Source organism: Monodon monoceros, unplaced genomic scaffold (genome assembly GCF_005190385.1).
Source record: "Monodon monoceros isolate NGI ecotype Baffin Bay Population unplaced genomic scaffold, NGI_Narwhal_1 Super_Scaffold_2, whole genome shotgun sequence".
NCBI classification, from domain to species: Eukaryota; Metazoa; Chordata; class Mammalia; order Artiodactyla; family Monodontidae; genus Monodon; species Monodon monoceros.
The window spans coordinates 103,826,390-103,847,356 of NW_021703776.1; the positions used below are offsets into that span (position 1 = coordinate 103,826,390).

Below are 20,967 nucleotides of genomic sequence, written 5' to 3' on the forward strand. Positions count from 1 at the left end.
CTGGATCTCGTCTTTTCTTCTGAAGAGCAGTACCGAGAGACTTCTCAGAGTTGGTGCCGTAGGTCAATGGCCTTACTCTGTTTGTGACCAGCAGTTAACCAGATAGAACCAAAGACTAGGCCTTTCTCAGTCTACCACAGCTGCACTTAAAATCAGTCATCGTAAAACATTGCATGTGTGTAAGCTGACCCCTGAGCAACTGATTGCTTACCTATGCTAGTTTCTGCTGATTCGAAAAGGACAGTACCATAGTATTACAATAGGCTTTAAAATACCACAAGGTAGACATCACAGCTAAATTGGCAAGATATATCCACCAGTGTACAAGCTGTGTTCTAGATCTTGAGAGATTTTTGCTAATGTGGTTTTGTCTGGATGGCCAAATCGCTCAAGCATTACTTTTTCTCTCTCACTGGGCAGATCATCCAACCAGTGCTGGTGTCGTAGTGGCCTGAGATATCAGCCAAGGACCCTTTCTTACCCACTTTCGTTGGACACACAATGACATTTCCTAGTTCTTTATTCAAATTATATTTTACTGAATTAGAGGCAATGTGTACAGAAAACCTGGCTGACTTTTTCAGAAAATACCATCATAGTCATTAACATCATAGTAGTTGTCTGATCAACTCCTGGTTGTAAAGGTTTAAAACTTTGGTTTTACAACTTTGTGTTGGTTTATCTTTGTTTATTACAAAACACATTTCTATTTAATGTATAACTTCATGTCTTTTTTAAATAGACAGTACCATTAAGATCTCTTTAATCGTACATCACAGAGTTTATTATACAGTTGTCCATCATCAGGTACCTAGTAGGTTTCTAGGTAGGTACTTGGGTTCTGTTCATGGGGGGCTTACCGCACAGCCAGAGAGGGGCTGACGCTCACCGGGAAAACGGCAGTGAAGGACTAGGCTATGATAATGCGGGGGGGGGGGTAGCCAGAGCGTGTGGGGAGGCTTTCTGAAGGACGTTACGCTGAGTTTGCGTGGAATTGCACTGGGACACAGACCTAATTCCAGAGGCTTGCGTAAGGGAAATACTGAAATGATCTTTCTTTTTGGAAGGTTGACAGGTGTGTCTAGGACACTGCTTCTCACCCCCCACCCCTCCCCCGCTGCCAGCAGCCTTGAATAGAGTGTTTTTCAGAAAAATAAGAAATGTGTTTTACCTTAGGGAAATTGCTGTACTTGGAGATGTCTTTTATTATAGCTCAAATGGGCTAATAGGTTTCCCCATTTGTGTTTTAAAACTTAATTACTGCCTCCCTTGCAGTTTTTAAGAAATCAGCCCTTGCACACATTTGTGTTAATAATTTTTCTCTCTTTGCCAGTAGATATTAACCGCTTTGTACCTAAAGCTAACTCCTGTAATCACAGAACGAGGTGCTTTTCTGCAGACAGACCTGGTGGCGGTCTAGCCAGCTCTTCACCACGGAAGCCCGCGTCCTCGGGCACGGAGGTGAAGCGGTGCCGTGGCCTCTCACTCCTGACCGGAAGTGTTGCCGTAGTTCCCGAGCCTGCGTGTGACGTGTTCCTGTTCTCCCTCTCAGGTTATCACCAACCTAGTGAAAATGTTGAAGTCCAGAGACGCGAGGAGAAAGTTTTGTCCTCCCAATCACTGGCTGTCAGAGCAAGAAGATATTAAAGCAGATAAGGTGTCACTTTTAAATCTTCTAAATATTTTTCATTAAATTTATTTTTTCAGCTTTTATCTTTTGGGGGAGAAGAATAAATCCTTTAAAGTTGTTTAACTTATTATGTAACTAAACATTAACAGTAAACTTTTGTGTTACTAACTCTTAGGTCACCTAGTAGAACGTAGAGCAATGTCGTTGGCTCCCACATGCATCCTGCATTTGTTGTTAATCCTAATTTGCTCTTAACCACAAAGTATATTGAAGCATAATGGGGTTTTCGGGGGTTGAAAAAAATTTTTGCTTTTATTGTTATTTTCAGTATATATTTAGTACTTAAGAGATGGAACTTATTTCTGGTTTTCTAAAGGGACAGAGAGAAATGTGAATATTACTAAGATCTAGATCTAAAGTAGATTAAATAGTATAATCTATTTCAAAATAAATTAAGATAACATTAACAAAGGACATGAGGTGTTTTCATTGTTGTTTGTCAGAGAAACACATGACTGGATTCGTCTCAGAAACTTGAGGCTGGGGGCACAGGGTGGTGGGTACGGAGCAAACAAGATCACAGAGATGTTAATGAAAACAGGGCTGTTTTAGAAGCATCGCTTTGTCCGCATGGAGTATTGTCTCTTTGAGTTAAGCATGTGGCTTGAGCTCTGCCCACTGGCCAGGCTGAGATGCTGTGGCATGTCCTGTAGCAGTGCAAGCCTCTGGGGCCCATGTTGGGGTTTCTGAATATTTCCCACCGAAAAGAAAGGGTCCTCGGCACAGTGGTTCGTGGCAGGTCCAGGGAGGAAGTGCGCGAGACGGTGGCGTGTTCTTTCACCTGAGAGCGGGGGCCACGGGAGATTGTATGAGGGCCGGGGGCCGCCTCAAAGGGCTTTAGCAGCCAGAGGTGGAGGCGAGCGCCAGCAGCGTAGGTGCAGAGGACTAACCGTCAAGTGTGTTTGAATCTGTGAGTTCATAAGGATGCTAAAAAGAACTTCGTTAGCCATCTTTGTGGGATGCAAAGGAACCACCCTCGTTTTAAATACTGGTAGGAAGAAGGAAGTCATCACACCTTTAGCCCGCCTTTCCTTTGTGAACTGTTCGTGGGCTAACCATGGAGTCGATGCTGTGAGAGCCTTCTCGACGTGGAAGTGTTCCAGCTGACAGCACGTGAAGACGGTGTCTAGCCTGCCTGCTCTGATGAAGTTTGGTGTCGGCCCCACGCTGAAGTACAGTGGAGACGTGGGCCGGAGGCCTGGGAGACGAGGGTCTGTGCTGCTGCTGTGCTCCAGGGAGACTGTCAGCTGAGCCAAGCAGTGTGTCTGGTGCCTGTTGACAGTTGGCTGCTATTTTCCCACCAGTTCCTGCTCTCATCGCTGACCTGCGACCAGCGGTGCTGAGCACGCGTGCCTCTCGAGAAGAGAACACTGTCCACCTCCGAAGTGTTTCTCCCGGAGACCAAGCCTGGTGAAACTTCCAGATGTAACGACAAATTTATAGGAAATGGAGGGGCTAGAAGTACATGTTAACACCATGATGCTGCAATTAGCAAAATCCACACAATGGGGAAGATTACAGGACAAATGCTTCTGCTTCCTCATCAAAGTCACAAGGGCAGAAATGAGGGCTGAAGGGACCTGACAGATGAAAAGGATTCGGAGGCAGTACACACTATACCAGCCTTATTTGGATGCTCATTCAGACAATTTTTAAAAAAATTATGAGAGTGAATATTTGGTAATAGTGAGAAATTAATTTTTTAAGGGTGATGTGGTTTTCTTCATAAAGCAGTCATATTTTGATGATTTACTATGTCCAGATATTATACATTGTTAACTAGAGCACCAGCATAGGAGAGAGGTTATGAAGAGGTCTCCTGAAAAGGACAGGAGGTGGGAGAGAGGGACGCAACTAAATAAATGTGAAACACCGGTGCAGCTCGAATGAGGCAGGGTAGGCGTGTGTGCTGGGACACAGGGAAGGGCTGACTAAGCAGGGTGTCTGGTCCCCACAGGTCACCCAGCTCTACGTCCCGGCGTCCAGAAGTGCTTGGAGGTTCAGGCGAATGGGGAGGATCGGCCCCCTGCGGTCCACCCTGGACGGTGAGCTCCCTGGGACCTCATCGCTCTTTTAACTCGAGTTTACTGAGGTGTAGTTCACATACTGTGAAGTTCGCTCTTTAGTCTACTGGTCTGTGATTTTTGACTATGATCGGCCAGGTAGAGGAGTTTCATCGTTCCAGAAAACACCTCATGCCTTGGTAGCCAGCTCCTTACCCTGGCCCCTGGCAACCACAGGTTGGGTTTTTGGTCCCTGTATATAGTTCAGCTTTTTCCAGAATGTCTTTAAATTGAACCATACAGAGTGTAGCCTTGTGAGTCTGGAAAGGAAGGTACACACAGTGACGAAGGTTTTAAACTGTGTTGCAGTAGGTCTGGAGTCCCCGCCACTGTCTGTGTCTGAGGAAAGACAGCTCGCCATCCTAACAGAGTTGCCCTTTGTGGTTCCGTTTGAGGAGCGAGTAAAGGTATGGAATTTGGTTTCTTTCCATGTGTTTTGTGGTTATTTATATCATCTCAGAGTTAAAAAGTAACACCAGGCTTCCCTGGTGGCGCAGCGGTTGAGAGTCCGCCTGCCGATGCAGGGGACACAGGTTCGGGCCCCGGTCCCGGAAGATCCCACATGCCACGGAGCAGCTGGGCCCGTGAGCCATGGCCGCTGAGCCTGCGCATCCGGAGCCTGTGCTCCGCAACAGGAGAGGCCACAACAGTGAGAGGCTCGCGTACCGCAAAAAAAAAAAGTAACACCGATGGAAAAAATCTCTATAAAGTTGCCTAGTGCCTATCTCATTAAATAATTTGTTTTTCTCATTAGATTGTTAATTGTTGACCATGATTTATAAAAGCATAATCCAGTCAAATACCTCTTGAAAAAATGTTTTGTTTGTATTCACCAACTTATTTAGCAGTTTCTAAAAACTACTACACTTCTGGCTTCAAGAGGGTGTTTTTTAGGTCTGCCCACTCTTTTCACAGGATGAACATTTAAAGCTGTTGACATCTCTTCATTAAAACACATACACACTCACATATACACATGGTGTTGCGTAATTCCTGAGTGCCCTCTACTGGATTTTTAGCATAAAAAAAATTACTTGAATTCTATCACCATCGAGATATTCCTACTAATATTAATGTACAGCTTTCCAAAGCTACTCTTCTTCCCTCCACCATCTGGAGTTTTATAAAAGGTTTCCAAAAGGAAATATTGAAAATATGACATAGCATGGGATTTTTAAAATTTGTTGTAAAGTGGGGAAAAGGAACAATATTACAAATATATAAATAGTGCACGTTTACTGAGAAGGCATAAAATCAGTATCTGCTACCTTGGCCTTTAAAATGTGTTTCAGAGTTTATGGAGATACAGAAGGTAAAGTGAAGGTTTATTTTGCGGTTTTTCCTTTTGGTTGTTTATGTTTATAACGAAAAGTCTATTGTTTTCAAGTAACCTTATAATTTCCCCTCTGTTAGATCTTTCAAAGGTTGATTTATGCAGATAAGCAAGAAGTTCAAGGAGATGGTCCATTTCTGGATGGAATTAATGTCACAATAAGAAGAAATTATATTTATGAAGATGCTTATGACAAACTTTCCCCAGAAAATGGTATATATAATTCTCTCTGTATGTGTACATATGGCAGGGGGAGGCTGGGGGATTATAGAAAAAGGTGATCATTAAACAATTAGTGTTGATTATCTTGTTCTGTAATGACTGTTCAAAACAAATGTAGTAGGTCAAATTTGGGGGATGTATATTATCAAATAATAATTCTAAGATTAACAAATAATTATTGCTCCAGAAGCCTTTCAAATATTGATTTGTTTTTTAAGGAAAGAGCTCTTCTTTCCCCCAAATGTCTGTCTCTAAAATTTAGTTGACAAAAAAGCTATGATTCTAAAAATGTCGTATATAACAGTCTATTTATGTAAACATCATAAATTGTAAGCCAAGTTAAATACACTAATATAAACACCATTGCAATCCAAATTTCTTTATCAAAGGTTAAGTGTGCTTCAATGACACTGCTATTAGATAAAAGAGAATTATGTTGTAACAATAATTGGGACAGCATTTAGAGGTCAGTGACACATTTTGTCTTATGTTAATCTTTGACACCCAGTGTTAAAAGTTTTAGTGTTATTAATATATATATTAATAATTTTAACTTCACAATATGGTATCCGTGATATTACATTAAATCGGTGTTATATCAATGCAGGTATTAAAAACGAAAGCCTGGCAGAGGCTCCAGCTCACGTCTTTGGGAGGTGCTGGCAGGCTGTCAGATACAGAATAACGGTTGCCTTTTCTTCTAGGGGAGTAATTTCATTTTCTTCTAGGAAAGCAAAACCTCTCATTTTGAATACTTTTCTTTCATATTGTGGAACAGTGGAGGAACGCTAATGTCACTTGTTCCCTTACTCTGTTCCAGGTTTTGTGTGCAGAATTTTTGTCTTTAACCCAGCTTAGTTTGGTCGTTTAATCTGTGCCATTGCCCTCTGAGGTCAAGTATCACAGACTGAGACAGAGTTTTAACTCAAGTCTGACACAGGCTGTGAGCTCTCCTCTGTCCCAGGTTACTGTTGCCTAGGATGTCGTGCTTTCAAAACTTTTTGTATGAGTGGGGCAGATATCAGGTATTCTGACACCTAGTCTAACATATTTTTGGGGAAAAAAAAAGTTCTCCCTCCTTTGGGATCTGCAGTCCTTCATAATCAGTTATAGTAGCTGTTGTATTGTGTTATGTGTTACTGTGTTAGCAGTTTCTGTGTCTGTGTCTCCCACTTGACTGAGGCCCTCACGGTCTAAGATGGGATCCTGAATCCTTGTTCCTCCCACCCAGCTAGCTAGTGCTCAGTAGATGTTTGTTGAATTTGTGATTGAAAACAAGAAAGACAAGAGCTCTGACGGAGTCATAAGTTGGCAGACGGCTGGCAGAGTGTTCAGAGAAGAGCTGAGATGTGCTTGATGCTGGAGGGCTTCCTCAGATGCAGGGCGTGAGCCAGGTCTTAGGAGCCGTGTCTCCCAGCCTGGGTCACCGCGAAGGGCGTGGACGTTCACAGCCGACCCGGTTCTGCACCTGCTGGGCTTGGGCTTCCTGCAGGTCCTGCTTCCTGCAGGCTAGTGTATGTCCGCGAGCTCTTCAGCCAAAATGAGAACATGTGCTTAGCAGCGATTTTCAGTTAACTTTATTTCATGGAGATTAAGACATTACTTGCTCAGTGATAACAAGCCCCAAATTTTCTAATGAATCCTTAAGCTTAAAAATGATTTAAAAGTTAATCACGCTCCAGCTCTCTAGTTGTGCAGGCTGATAATCTCATTGAGTTTAAAGATTTTGGAAAAATCTTACAATATTTATGTTATAATGCCTTAAATCTTTACAAGTGTTCTCTCAGTCAGGCCTTCTTAATAAGAATTTTTAAACCATATGTCAAAATTGTTTGGTATTTTGCTATGCAAATTATAAAATTAAATATCATCTCAGAATATTTAATTTACTTATGGAAAATTGGTTGGAAGTGCTTCGTTGACTGATCATTTACATATAATCAATTAATAGGATTATTCCATACATCATCTAGTCATTAAAGCAGATCCATTCTTTATGGGTTCTTATATCTCATATCATCTCAGAACAGTTTTCTAAAGTGTGGGTTTCGCCCCATCTGGCAAGTGAACTGACCTGGTGGAGCTCAGAGAAGTTGAGTGACTTCTTTTTGCACTAGGGAGCTAAGCAAGCAGAGTGACACGGGTCCTGGCGCGGTGATGCCACGCACGCTCTTTCCACCATGCCTCCACCCAGCAGCACTTTAGCTGGGGGAGAGCGTGGCTTGTTCATCTCTCCTTGCGGTGACTATGGAGAAGTGACCGTATTTGCTCTCAGGAGTGTTGTGAGGGTTAACGTCTCGGTGAGCTCTTGGTGTCATCCATTGTCTGGGATGAGATTTGCTAGAGCTGTTGGCTCTGAGCTGTTCTGGACTCCATTCCTGAGAGCCTCACTTGTGCTCTTGTGTGTTGGTTCGTTGGATTCTGTCTTGCTTAATGGGCAGGGTTTATTACATTGTTTTTCTGAAGAAGAAGTGATAATAGGGTAAAATCAAAGTACAGTTGACCCTTGAACAATGCAGGTTTGAACTGTGCGGGTCCACTTATGCAGATTTTTTTTAAGAAATATATTGCCAAACTTTTTGGAGATTTATAACAATTAGAAAAAACTTGCAGATAAGCCACGTAACCTAGAAATACTGAAAAAATTAAGAAAAAGGTATGTCATGAGTACATAAAATATGCGTATTGATAGATACTAGTCTGTTTTATCATTTACTGTCAGAAGCATACACAGATCTATTATAAGAAGTTAAAGTTTATCAAAACGTACAGAAACACTTGTAGAAGGTGTGTGGCGCCCTCCACAGTTAGGAGAAATGTAAACAAACATGCAGGTGCCTGTAGCGCACGCTGTCCTGCTTTAACGATCTCTTAGCCGCCTCTTGTTGCTCCTGCGCTGAGTTCAGTGTGGTGTGGACCCCCTTGAGACAAGCGTGACCCTCATCACGTCCGCCTGAGCACACGTCCCCTCCAGGAAACCGCGAATCCAGTAAAAAGTGATGGCTCGTGGTTCTTGTGTATTTTCCCTTGTGTCTAGTGCAACCCTGTGAACCTTAGCGAACACGGGGACCAACACAAAGCGCTGCAAGTGATGCTGGACGTGCCCCCAAGAAGCAGAGAAAAGGCGTGACGTTACGAGAAAATGTTGGGCTGTTTGATGTGTACCTGCAGCTCTGGTTACTGCCACTTCAAGACAAATGAATCCACCGTGAGGACTGTTGTAAAAAATAAAAAATAAGAAAAGGAAATTTGTGAAGCTGTGGCAGCGGCTACACCAGCAGGCACAAAAACCTTGTACTTTTTGTGACATACCTTTTTATTTCATATTGAAAATGCGTGCAGGATTGCTGTAAGAAAGGCATATCTATAGACTCTAATATGATTTGAGAAAAAGTAGTCTTTCTATATGACTTTTTTTTCCTCTATGCATGTTTTATTAATTCTCTAAATGTTTAATTTCCAATGACATTGATGTCATTGAAAATTAGTAAGAAACTGTGATGTATTATTTTCATAACATATTTTAAGTTTACATATTTTATTTATACAAAAGCCAGATATGTTTTCAGTTAATTTACATTTTCTAAAAAATTTTCAAAGTCAGAAAATATATCCATATGTTTTGTTAAAGGTTTGCATTTCCCTTACATACTTTCAAATTTACTTTCTCTTACTGGTCGTAAAAAAAGAATAAACCATCTAATAACCATGTTGATTTAAAAATTGTCAGGGGGCTTCCCTGGTGGCGCAGTGGTTGAGAGTCCGCCTGCCGATGCAGGGGACGCGGGTTCGTGCCCCGGTCCGGGAGGATCCCACATGCCGTGGGGCGGCTGGGCCCGTGAGCCATGGCCGCTGCGCCGGCGCATCCGGAGCCTGTGCTCCGCAACGGGAGAGGCCACAACAGTGAGAGGCCCGCGTACCGCCAAAAAAAAAAAAAAAAAAAAAAAAATTGTCAAGAGTTTTCAGGAGAGCCTAAAAATTGTCAAGAGAGCCCTAAAATTTACTTCCAGTTTGTTCAAAATAGTGTGTTATACTGCTACTTCGTATCTTATATGACAACTTAAAGCAAAAGGAAGGTGAAGGATCAAAAGCTGAAGAATTTAATGCCAGCAAAGGATGTTTTGATAATTTTAGGAAGAAGTGTGGCTTTAAAATGGTCAAGATAGCAGCAGAAGCAGCATCTGCCCACCGACAGGCAGCAGACGAGCTCCCGACGCTGTTAAGAAAGCCGTTGAGGAGAAGGGACATCTGCCTGGACAGGTTTTTAATGTGGGCGAAAGTGCCCCATTCTGGGGAAAGTCTGCCACAGAGGACATTTTTTAGTGAGGAGGAGAAGTGAGCACCAGTATTTAAGCAGGAGGGGCAGGAGTGCAGCTGGGTATATGGGCAGGACTGCCCTCATCTAGAGAGCTGCTCACCCCAGCCTCTAGGGGAAAGGTAAACACCAGCTGTCTGTCTTTGGTTGGACAACAGGAAGGCCTGGGCAGTGAGAGCCCTTTTTCTGGATTGGTTCCATCAGTGCCTTGTCCTTGACCTCAGGAAGCACCTTGTTGGCAAGGGATGGCCTTTACAGCTCTTTTGATATTGGCAATGCACGTAGCCACCCAGAAACCCATGAGTTCAACACCAAAGGCGTAGAAGTGGTCTGCTGGCTCACAAAACACATCTGTAATTCAGCCTCTAGATCAGGGGGCCATAGGGACCTTTCAGGCTCATTACACATGGTGCTCCGTGGCAAGGCTTGTCAACGTGGTGTCAGAGAACCCAGCAGAGAGAACATTGTGAGAGTCTCCTACCATTGATCATGCCGTAGCTGTTATAGAAAGAGCCGTGAAAGCCACCACGCCAGAAGCAGTACAGTCCTGCTGGGGAAAAGTGTCCAGATGCTGTGCATCACTTCACAGGATTTACATCGGAGCCAATCAAGGAAATCGTGAAAGAGATTGTAAATATGGTAAAAAAAAAAAAAAGTGGGGTGAAGGCTTTCAAAATACGGATCTTGGAGAAAAAAGGCAAGAGCTAGTAGGCACCAGGTGAGAGGAGCTGACAGAAGACGAATGGGTGGAGATGAGAGCCTCTGAACCACAGCCAGTGACGAGGACAGGATGCAGAAGAAGAGCACCTGGCGGCAAGCAGGCCACCTGGCGGGAGGGTTCTGATTGCTCGACGTCGCTCCTGACTTTTACGCCTTGGACCCTTCTGTGATGTGGGCACTGGAACTAAAGCAAACAGTGGAAGAAGGATTGGTTCCGTATAGAAACAGCTCTAGAGAAATAAAAGAGCAAAAAAGTCAGGCAGAAATTATGATCTGTTCCCGTAAAGTCACAGCAAACGTGCCTGCCCCTCCTGCCTCCCCTTCCCCCCCCCCCCCCCCCCCGCCAACGCCTCCTCCTCGGCCTAATCAGTGCGAGGACAAGGACGAAGGCCTTTGTGCTGATCCACTCCCACTTCGCAGTGAGCAGCTTAGCTCTTGTGTGTGTGAGTGTCTTCCTGGGAAAGTCTAAGAACCGTGTGAGACATTTGTGTCATCATCGTGGCCCAGGTGTTCATTGTGCAGACAGATGACATTCATCGTGTGCAGGACTTGTATTGAAGTGGACAGCCCGTGCTTACATAAGTGCAAAGTGAGTGATGCTAACTGTAAAATTAATGATGTGTTAGCTTTCTTACTCTCAAAACATTGCTTTCAAAGTTACGTTACCGTACAGTATGCCTCCCTCTCTCTTGTAATTGGAGAAACTGCTTATCGGCTTATCATCACAGGTAAGTGATTTTTAAAAACATGTAACAGTGTTACCAATACTGTATTATGGATATGACTGTAATGGTGTATGCCATAAACATGCTATAAGGATTCATTCCTTAGCGTATAGGCTAGGCTACCGTAAACAATCATATTCTTGATGCTTTGTTATCAGTGCATGAATCGTTATACCTGTAAACAAACAGGAATTTCGTTTTCACATTATCTTTTCATTTTTGATGTCTAGTGTTAGTAGTGTGTATGACATCTACAGTGTTTTGTATCGTGTAAGGCAGTGTTGGTGTAGGTACTGGCAGCCAGGCGATTCACCTTGAAAGCAGGTGATGTAAACTTGACATGTCAATAAATACAGTACAGTACTGTGAAAGTATTTTCTCTTCCTTATGATTTTCTTAATAACATTTTCCTTTTCCTAGCTCACTTTATTGTAAGAGTAGAGTATATAATATGTATACCATACAAAATATGTGTTAATCGACGGTTTATGTTGTCGGTAAGGCTTCTGGTCAACGGTGGGCTATTAGTAGTTAAGTTTTGGGGGAGTCACAAGTTACAGCTGTGTGATTTTCAACTGTGTGTGGGCCCCTAAGCTCTGAATTCTTCAAGGGTCAACTGTAATATATGACTTAGGTCCCCCCACCCCAACCTTACTGTGTAAGTAGATACTTTTAATCTGTCTTTTGAATCAAGTAGTGGCAAGATACCTAGAAGACTAGATTTGCTTCTAAAAGTATGGTGCTATTGTATATTGCTGTTTACAGAAATGAGCTTCAGGGAACCACAGAATCTCAGTTATGGCCACAATTGAGGAAGTGACGTCTGTGAGTGGCTGTGGAGCCTCTGAGATACAAAGACCCGCCCCCCGCCCCCCTGCCGCAGAAGATTAGTGCTGCGGTTTGAAAGAGAGGGTTAGCGGGCGGGCCTTGGCTGAGCATCACCGCTTACAGAATGTTTACACTTTGAATTTTTCAGAAACCTGCTGCTGCTAACTGTTGGCATTCAGTTTGAGAAATACTGTACATGACAAATAAATGCTTGTAGTTTATCCTGAAAACTGAGTGTTGAGAAGATATATGTAAAGGTCACAAAGAACCGACTGTATTTTTGTGTTGCATCCACGGTTATCTGCTTAGAATTCTTTCTGCATTTTACCTAGGCCTTGAGGGTGAACATGTTTGGTAATTGTATTGATCAAAATAGATGCAAATAACATTGTTTGTGGAATTTAATCATCAGTGAAAAGCATGTTCTTCATTTAAGTGTAGTTAAATTTTAAAAATAAAAGAATGTGTTTTAGTAGAAAAGAACCTATGCTTTGTAGGTAATAGACATGTTTTAAAATTACAGTACTACCCTTTACAATATTAGCTGTATGTCCTTGGGTAAATCATTCAACCTTCCCTGTCCTTGGATTTCTCACACGAGAATGGGGATTATTCTTAACCCAGAGGTTGTTAAAGGGTTGGAAGTGATTAATGTATGTGAAATTCCTGGCGTGAGTTCTGCCAGCTCGGGGTAGACGTCAGCGGTGGTTATTCCCTCACAAGCACGAGCGCAAGAGGACGCTGCTGCCGCCTCTGGTCGGGTTTGTTTACTCCTGAGGGAGGTGTGGGCACTGCACTGCCCTAGAGGAGAGCTCGCCAGGCACAGCTTTTGTCCCTGTGGCAGGATGGGTGGGCGGCCCTCTCCTGTGCAGGCGCCGTGGGCCTCAGTCCACACGTTAAACTGTCGGCCCTGTTTGAAGGGTAGTATAGAATATTCACACCCCAGGTCCTGTGACCTCAGTACTGACACTCGCACATCACAGTGCTGGGGTTCAGCTGAACCGACATTCTGCTAAACCCCTTTCCGGGGTGTTTTCTAGAGGTCACCTGTCCCCTGAGATGCTTTGGGTCAGATACGTGTGGGCGACTGCACACTGCCGGAAAGACAGCTGCAGCGCGGACCCGGGTGCAGCCCTGCGACCTGGGTTCAGTTGCCCTCCACCTGCGGCTCTTGATGTGCAAAGCACCTGAAGGACGTTGGTGGGAAACGGTGAAGGACGTGTCAGTTACTTTGTCAGACCTGTTCCCTGATTAAGCCAGGGAGCCCCTGGTTTTGACTTGTGGTAGAATCACGTCTACTGGCCCATATTTGGGGCCTGTGCCCTGAAGCCTGTGTCGGAGGCTATTGTATTCATTGCAAGTGAGTCAAGTCCGGGGCCTGGCATCCCTACTATTCAGTGCTGTCCTTATGAGGACCTGTGTGGAAATGCCCCTCACATGTCAGGCAGACTTAAGCAACTTAAAAATTGCATATTGTGGCACATTATGTAACCAAAAATTTCCCCCATTTTTCAGCCAAACATCGTTTTAACTGATGTAGCTTCTGGTGTTCTGACTCGTGTCCTGCGCCTCTTTCCAAGGGTCTTTGTAATGTTAACTTCGTTGACATCTGCTTTGTTCGTTTATCTTTTTGCCTTTCTTGGTGATAGTTTTCTGTTCCAGTATTATCCTTAGGTCCTCAATTCCATTCCCCTCTTCCTGGTATTTGAGTTTGTTACATCCTTTAGCATATGTGGGATAACTGTACTTTCTGCCAAACACACCTCCCCCGCCTCACTCCATTCTTGGTCTGTCAGTATCAGTGCAAAGGAACGTCTCTCTTCTTCCCATTGTGGGCTCTGAGGGAAATACTGGTCAGTCTGTCTCATTGTCTCTTTTTAATGTTGATTTTTTTTTTTAAGTCTTGCATTAAAATATTTTTAATATTCTTGCTCCCCTTACCTAACTTCCTGTAATACCAGCTTATTTTATTGCTTTTTAAAAAAATATTTTCTCCTTGCCCCATCCCCCCTCTTTTAACAGAGCCTGATTTGAAAAAGCGGATCCGTGTGCACTTACTCAATGCACATGGCCTGGACGAAGCTGGCATTGACGGTGGTGGTATTTTCAGAGAGTTTCTAAATGAACTACTGAAGTCGGGGTTTAACCCCAACCAGGGCTTCTTTAAGACCACTAACGAAGGGCTGCTGTACCCCAACCCAGCTGCCCAGATGCTTGTGGGGGAGTCCTTTGCCAGACATTACTACTTCCTGGGCAGGATGCTTGGAAAGGTAAAGTAAACTTTATGTCAAAACGGATCTCAGACCACGGGGTGAGGAAATTCGGTGCTTCTGTGTGGTTACCGCCTGTTTCATTGAAGGTCTTTATTCAGAATTGCTTAAGTAGTTTTGATGAACCCCTGAATCGTGTTTTCTTACATAATAACTGCTTTATAGCATTATACATTTCATACACAGTTACGTACATTTAAAAATTATTGATATAGTGTAGAAAACATGGGAAGCATGATATAAAAGTCTGTTTATACACATAAAATTCTGTTTATCTGCTAGCATAGGTATGAGTACTGTAAATATTTTGTCTTTTCACAGTTGCTCTTGTTGATAATCAGTGTTAAAAGTGATTCTTTTAAGGTTCTATAAAATTTTCAAAGTGCTGTGAGGTGGAAGGCCATAGTTACTCAGTGTAGTTTGTGTTATATATGTTGTATGCAGATTCTTGAAAATTGGCCACTTAAGGATATTACGGTAATGCTGTAGTAACCAGAAAGTTACATCTGATGGTATACACCATCTATACAAACACACCTTACCCTTTATAGTAAATGAAAGGAAAATTTAGTTATATAACGTAGTGGAAACTTCCTAGTTAATGGTGAAACTTTCAAAGCACACCTTCCCATTAGAGTCAGAGCAGGACGAGGGTACCCACTGAGGCCAGTCCCACTCACTGTTGAACTAGAGCAGTGCTGGCCTTAGTCTGTTCAGGCTGCTGTAACAAGATCCCACAGACTGGGTGGCTTACAGACAACAGAAATTGACCTCTCACAGTTCTGGAGCCTGGCGTCTGAGATCACGGCACCACGTGGTTTTATCTGGTGGAGGCCCCTTTCCTGGTTCAGAGCTGGTGCCTGCTCCGTGGGTCTTTGCATGGCAGAAGGGGGCGAGGGAGCTCCGTGGGGCTTCTTTGCAAGGGCTCCAATTCCATTCACGAGGGCTCCACCCTCGTGCCCTAAGCACCAGGGGCCCCACCTCCTGACGCCATCACAGTGTGTGGGGTTTGGAGGAAACGCAGACGTTCAGACCATGGCATAGCTTGTGGGCTGCCATAGGCGGGGCGTAGGAGGTGGGGCTCCAGTTACGTTGGGAGGGGCTCTTCCCCACAGCTCGGGCCCAGTCCCCCCAGAAAGGGATTCTTCTTCTTTTTCTTTTTAATTGATTACTAGCATTTTAAGTTACGGAAACGTTTACATATAAGGTTATTTTGTTTGCTTCTTTGCACTTAAATAGTGTTGATAATTACTAATCCTAACAGGATGTGGCTGGCAAGTATCCCACTAAAATCAGTAATTGAAACTTATGCCCAGCTGTTGCAAGTGAGGTGGAAAAATCATCTGGTTATTCCCATAGGAAATTGAAAATGAATGATTCTTGGTTTTTGAATGAATGAATGAATGAATTCATTCCACCAGTCGTAACTTACAGAGCATGGTGTGTTTGGGGACGTGCGCAGGGATTCCCCGGTACTCAAACTAACTACCAAGTACTCACGGTCACGACAGACAAAAAGTTTTATCCCAAGTCCACCGTCTGAGTCAGCAGCCCATTGCAGTGTTTAGCGGGTGGAGGTGGGAGGATCGTGTGAGTGCTGCGGTCCAGCCTCGGGCCTCCTGGCCAGCCCGCCTCGTCAGGGTGAGGAGATGTCTTCTGCCCCCTTCCTGGCTCCCAGCACCCACTTCTGCCAGGCACCGGGCCCAGTTCAGAAGATCCCTTCCTCAAGTTAGTTCCCGTTTCTCTTCATACTGGGATGTTTCTTGCAGTATAGAAGGAAGATGTAACTTCTCCCTGGTTCTGTAAAGTATCGTGCACAGTGCACACACCGTGGCCACTAACTACTGAGATTGATAATAAATGAAGTTCATGCTTTATGTTGCCCAGGAACCTGGGTGTGTTGTTATACAGATAGGTAAACATTTTTCGTGGTATTTTGGGGGAATTTGTTAGGGTTTTTGGATCGTCTAGGAATGCATTTTTATTTCCCCTGTTTGCAGTAGTAGAGTAGGAACGCCTGATATTTAATATTTACTATCCAGCACATTTTTAGAGACGGGCTGGGCTGTAACACAAGGGCTGTAATCAGTACGGCCTCTGAAAGTCGAAGGAGTGACCAGAGGCGGCAGCCTGAAACTAAGGGCGGCACACTGCGGCCCCTGAGCAAGTCCACCCGCCTATTTTATTGTTTGTTCGTCTTCTCTTTTTTGAAAAAAAGGCTTCACTGGAATATCATTTCCATATTGTCTGTGGCTGCTTTCCCCGGGGGCAGAGCTGAGCAGTGCTGAAGTACGTGCTGCTGGGCCCTTTCCAGGACAGGTTTGCCGGCCCTGCCGGGGGGCCAGCCAACAACCAGACCATAAAGGGCCGGTGTGTCCCGTGATGACAAGTTGGCTCTTCATCCCGTGGGCCGTGCAGAACCACTGTGTTCAGCAAATGGCTGAGGTGACAGACTTTGTACATTTTTAGGGAGACCCTGTGGAACCCATGTGGAGAATGGCTTTTAGAGACGAGGACAGCAACCCGGTCCTGAGTGACGGTGCCCTGATCACCTAGCGTCATGCTGTGAGGTCAGGTCAGCTGAGGACTGAAACGTGACCACTGGATTTATCAGCAAGTTTTTGTTTTCTGGGTGTTTTTTCCTTGTAACGTTTTATTGAGATAGAATTCTCAAACCATGCAATTCACCCATTTAAAAAAGTACAGTTCAGCGGTTTCGGTGCATTCACAGATTTGTACGGCTATCACTACAGATTTAGAACATTTTCATCACCTGTATCCATTAACAGTTACTCCTCCCTTCCCACCCCCAAGACCTAGGCAAACACTAATCTACTTTTTGTTTCTTATTCTACTATTAATTAATCTATTAAGGTACCGTTTGTCTCTTATTTGTGTCCTTATTCTGCACATTTCCTATAAATTGAATCATAACATGTGTGGCCTTTTGTGATTGGCTTCTGTCACTTAGCATGTTTTCAGGGATCACTCAAGTTGTGCCATGTGTCAGTACTTCATTCCTTTTATTGCCAGTTAATATTCTGTTGTAGGGTATAACCACATTTAATGTAACCATCCCTCAGCTGGTGGACATGAGGGGGGTAGTCGTTGGTGATGTCTTTAGTGGGGTGGCACGATAGACATGAGTTTGCTTTGGGGTGAGGTAAAGGAAATGGAAGGGTTACAGGTGGAAAGAGTGTCGGTGGCCTTTTCAGCCGGCTTGGCTCCCGAGGGAAGGAGAGAGAGGATCTCTAGAGAAAGCACAAGTTCCAGAGAAGAATGGCTGGATGGTTTGGTCGGTGTTCAAAGATAGGGTAGCAGTCTTCGGTGAGGTGTCCGTGGGTAAAGAGCCAGACGGGGTTGGCCTGGAATCCTGGGAGAGGCACAGCGAAGAGCTGATGAGCAGGTGTGACCCAGAGCTGCACCCTCTGCAGGAGCTTGCTGCGATGGCGCAGATGTTGTCTGGCTGCCCTGCGGCTGGTGCAGGGAATCTCCTTGTGATGTCGTCGTTCTCATCAGCTTGGGTGTCAGCAGCCACTGTGACTCGTGGCTGCGGCGTTGAGCAGCCCTGGGGCGGGTGGAGGGCCAGGGGCCATCTCTGCTAGACGAGGTGAGAGGGGGCAGCCACTGGTGAGCGCCCGGCTGACGCAGGGCTGCACTGTGGTGTCTGGAGAGACTGTGCAGAGTGAGCACATGGGGAGGAGGGCCCAAGGAGGTGGAGTCTCAGTAGGGAAGAAAGTGTACCAAGGAGGAGGGGTGAGCAATGTGCTGAAGGCAGCTGGGAGGTCAGGAAGGTGGGGCTACGAGGGGCACAGCTCTGCTCAGGGCGGTGACGCTGAGCCAGCAGCAGGCTGAGTGCGAGCCACGCTCAGAGCTCAGTGTCCAGGGCTGATTACTCAGCAGCTTTACCGTCTTTGAATAAGTAAGTAAGAGACTAATGTTGCTACGTAATCATTTTCTGTAAAAATGAATCAGAACTTTAATCATTTTCAACTTTACAATTAAATTCCTTTATTTGTAGTTCTGGTCTCTGTGGTGCGTATTATATTAAACAGGCCTTCCCTCGAAGCTTAGAGTATGGAGTTGCCCATTGGAGAAGCACCTTAATTAAAAATTGATGCCTGCAAAGTAGGTGATGCTCTTGTGACTTATTTTGAAGTAACAGTTTTTTTGAAGTACAATTCACATTCCATAAAGTTCAGCCTTTTAAAGAGTACAATTCAGTGGGCTTTAGTACATTCACTGAGTTGCGCAGCCATCTCCACTGTAATTTCAGAACAAATCCTAAAAAAGGAAACCCCATGTTCATTAGCAGTTGTTCCCCATTCTGCTCCAGTCCTATCAACCCTGGGCCACCACTAACCTACTTCCTGTCTCTGTGATTTGCGTGTTCTGGACATTTCATATAAATGGAATCACACAATATGTGGCCTTTTGTGACTGATTTCTTTGCCTTAGCGTAATGTTTTCAAGGCTCCTCCATGTTGTAGCATATATCAGTACTTCACTCCTTCTTTGTCTGAATAATGTTCCATCCTGTGAATATGTACTGTAGTTTATCAGTTCGTCATTTGATGGATTGTTGGGTTGTTTCTACTATTGGCTATTATGAGTAATGCTGCTGTGGACATTCATGGACAGTATATTTTCATTTCTCTTGCCAAGAGAAATACATACCTAGGAGTGGAAGTGTTGGGTCATATGGTGACTATATCAAAATGTCCACACCCTTTTACAATCCCACCAGCAATGTATGTGAGTTCCATTTTCTCCACATCCTTGCCAACACTTAACTATTGTCTGTCTTTTTTGTAACACCCGTCCCGGTGGGTGTGAAGTGGTGTGTCATTATGGTTTTGATTTGCATTTCCCTGATGATTAATGATGTTGAACATCTTTTCGTGTGCTTCTTGTCTTCTGTGGAGAAATGTCTATTCAGGCCCATTTCTTAAATTGAGTTGTTTGCCTTTTATTAAGTCCTTTATATATTCTAGTTTCAAGTTCCCGTATTAGGTACGTGGTCTGCAGATATTATCTCCTTTTCTTTGGGTTGTCTTTCATTTTCTTGATGTTCTCCTTAGAAGCACAAAAGTTTTTAATTTTGTTTTTCTTTTGTTGCCTTATCTAAGAAACCATTGCCTAATCCAAGGTCACAAAAATATATATCTGAATGTTCTTCTAAGAGTTTTGTAGTTTTAGCTCTTATATTTATGTCTTTGATTCTTTTTTTTTTAACATCTTTATTGGAGCATAATTGCTTTACAATGGTGTGTTAGTTTCTGCTTTATAACAAAGTGAATCTGTTATACATATGTTCCCATATCTCTTCCCTCTTGCGTCTCCCTCCCTCCCACCCTCCCTGTCCACCCCTCTAGGTGGTCACAAAGCACTGAGCTGATCTCCCTGTGCTATGCGGCTGCTTCGAGTTTATTTCTGTAGATGGTGTGAGTTAGGAGGTTCCTCTATATTCTTTTTCGTATGGATGTCCAGCTGTCCCAGCACCATTTGTTGAAAAGACTGTCCTGGCACTCTTGTTGAGAGTCAGCTGACCACAAATGTAAGGGTTTATTTCTGAACTCTTGATTCTATTTCATTGATCTCTATGTCTAGCTTTATGCTAGTGTGACACTGTTGTGATTACTGTAGCTCTGTAGTAAGTTTTGTGTTGTGTGTGTGTGTGTGTGTGTGTGTGTGTGTGTGTTAATGACAAATGGTAATGGAACCCCAGGCCTAACAAAGCAGCGGGGTAGTGAGAATCGGTATGTCCTGGATATAAAAATCATGCTCCTTTATTTGTATCTCTTTGAGATGCATCATTATAGGCCCAGTTATTATTTATTTGTTCAGATTCCAAATGTCGCTATTTTAATAATACAGACTTTAAGTGTTCTTCAACTTTAGTAATGGGCTTCAGCTTGACCTCACCATTTTAACAGTATGTTTTCTTCAGGCTCCCCTTATTTCAGTGACAAATTTCAGACATTGACCTGATGTTAGATTCCTTAGCATAAATTTCAAACAGATCATTTTCTCGCCTTAATTCATTTTAAGGCATAATGTATCTCTTCCACCTGGAGCTGTGTGCTGTCCTTGGTGTCAGTTCTCAGGGAGATAGTATCTGTCCCTGTCAGTGGTCCCTTTCGACTCAGTCTCAGCTCCCTCCCAAGGATGTCAGTTTCATAACTCGTTGCACGAAAATCTTTGAAAGGATGAGCTATCGTTCTTTCTGTGAAGGTGAGCCTTTATTTTGATAGCCTAACCTGAAATACTCCCTAAATTCAGTGGTTCTTATAAAGTGCATTGACAGACAACAGAGTAATTTTATTTGCATAAATTAAATCTTATTGCAGTTCTATATTATTTTTCCTTCCTGAGTGTATGAATTGTCCAACCTTGATTCATGTAGAGGCAGGATAAGTACTAGATGATCCTGGCTCGTGGAAGCTTTCTGGCTCACTGGTAGCTCTATGCGTCGCTGGTCAGTGACGTGCTGCTCGCATTGAGAATTGTCCTGACGACACAGTCTTGGAAGGTGCTGTAGGTTCAGAGGGGATAACAGATCGCTCTTACTGCTGTACTCTGGAATATTTTCCTTTTTTTTATTTTATTTATTTATTTTTGGCTGCATTGGGTCTCTGTCGCTGCGCGCAGGCTTTTCTCTAGCTGCGGCTAGCAGGGGCTACTCTTCGTTGCGGTGCTCGGGCTTCTCATCGTGGTGGCTTCTCTTGTTGCAGAGCACGGGCTCTAGGCACGCGGGCTTCAGTAGTTGTGGCTCGTGGGCTCTAGAGCACAGGCTCAGTA

General features: G+C 43.9%; 1 protein-coding gene across 3 annotated transcripts in view; it reads left to right on the forward strand.

Annotated features, from left to right (window-relative positions):
- UBE3C (ubiquitin protein ligase E3C) overlaps positions 1-20,967 on the forward strand; it is a 120,768-nt gene that overhangs the window by 66,644 nt on the left and 33,157 nt on the right. For 2 of the 3 annotated variants that reach the window (XM_029234221.1, XM_029234223.1), the window contains 5 exons: positions 1,553-1,657; positions 3,648-3,735; positions 4,063-4,160; positions 5,167-5,299; positions 13,919-14,166. In XM_029234221.1, coding sequence (XP_029090054.1) covers positions 1,553-1,657; positions 3,648-3,735; positions 4,063-4,160; positions 5,167-5,299; positions 13,919-14,166 — 672 coding nt within the window. The remainder of the gene's footprint in view (positions 1-1,552; positions 1,658-3,647; positions 3,736-4,062; positions 4,161-5,166; positions 5,300-13,918; positions 14,167-20,967) is intronic. The other variant, XM_029234222.1, reaches the window with a different exon arrangement.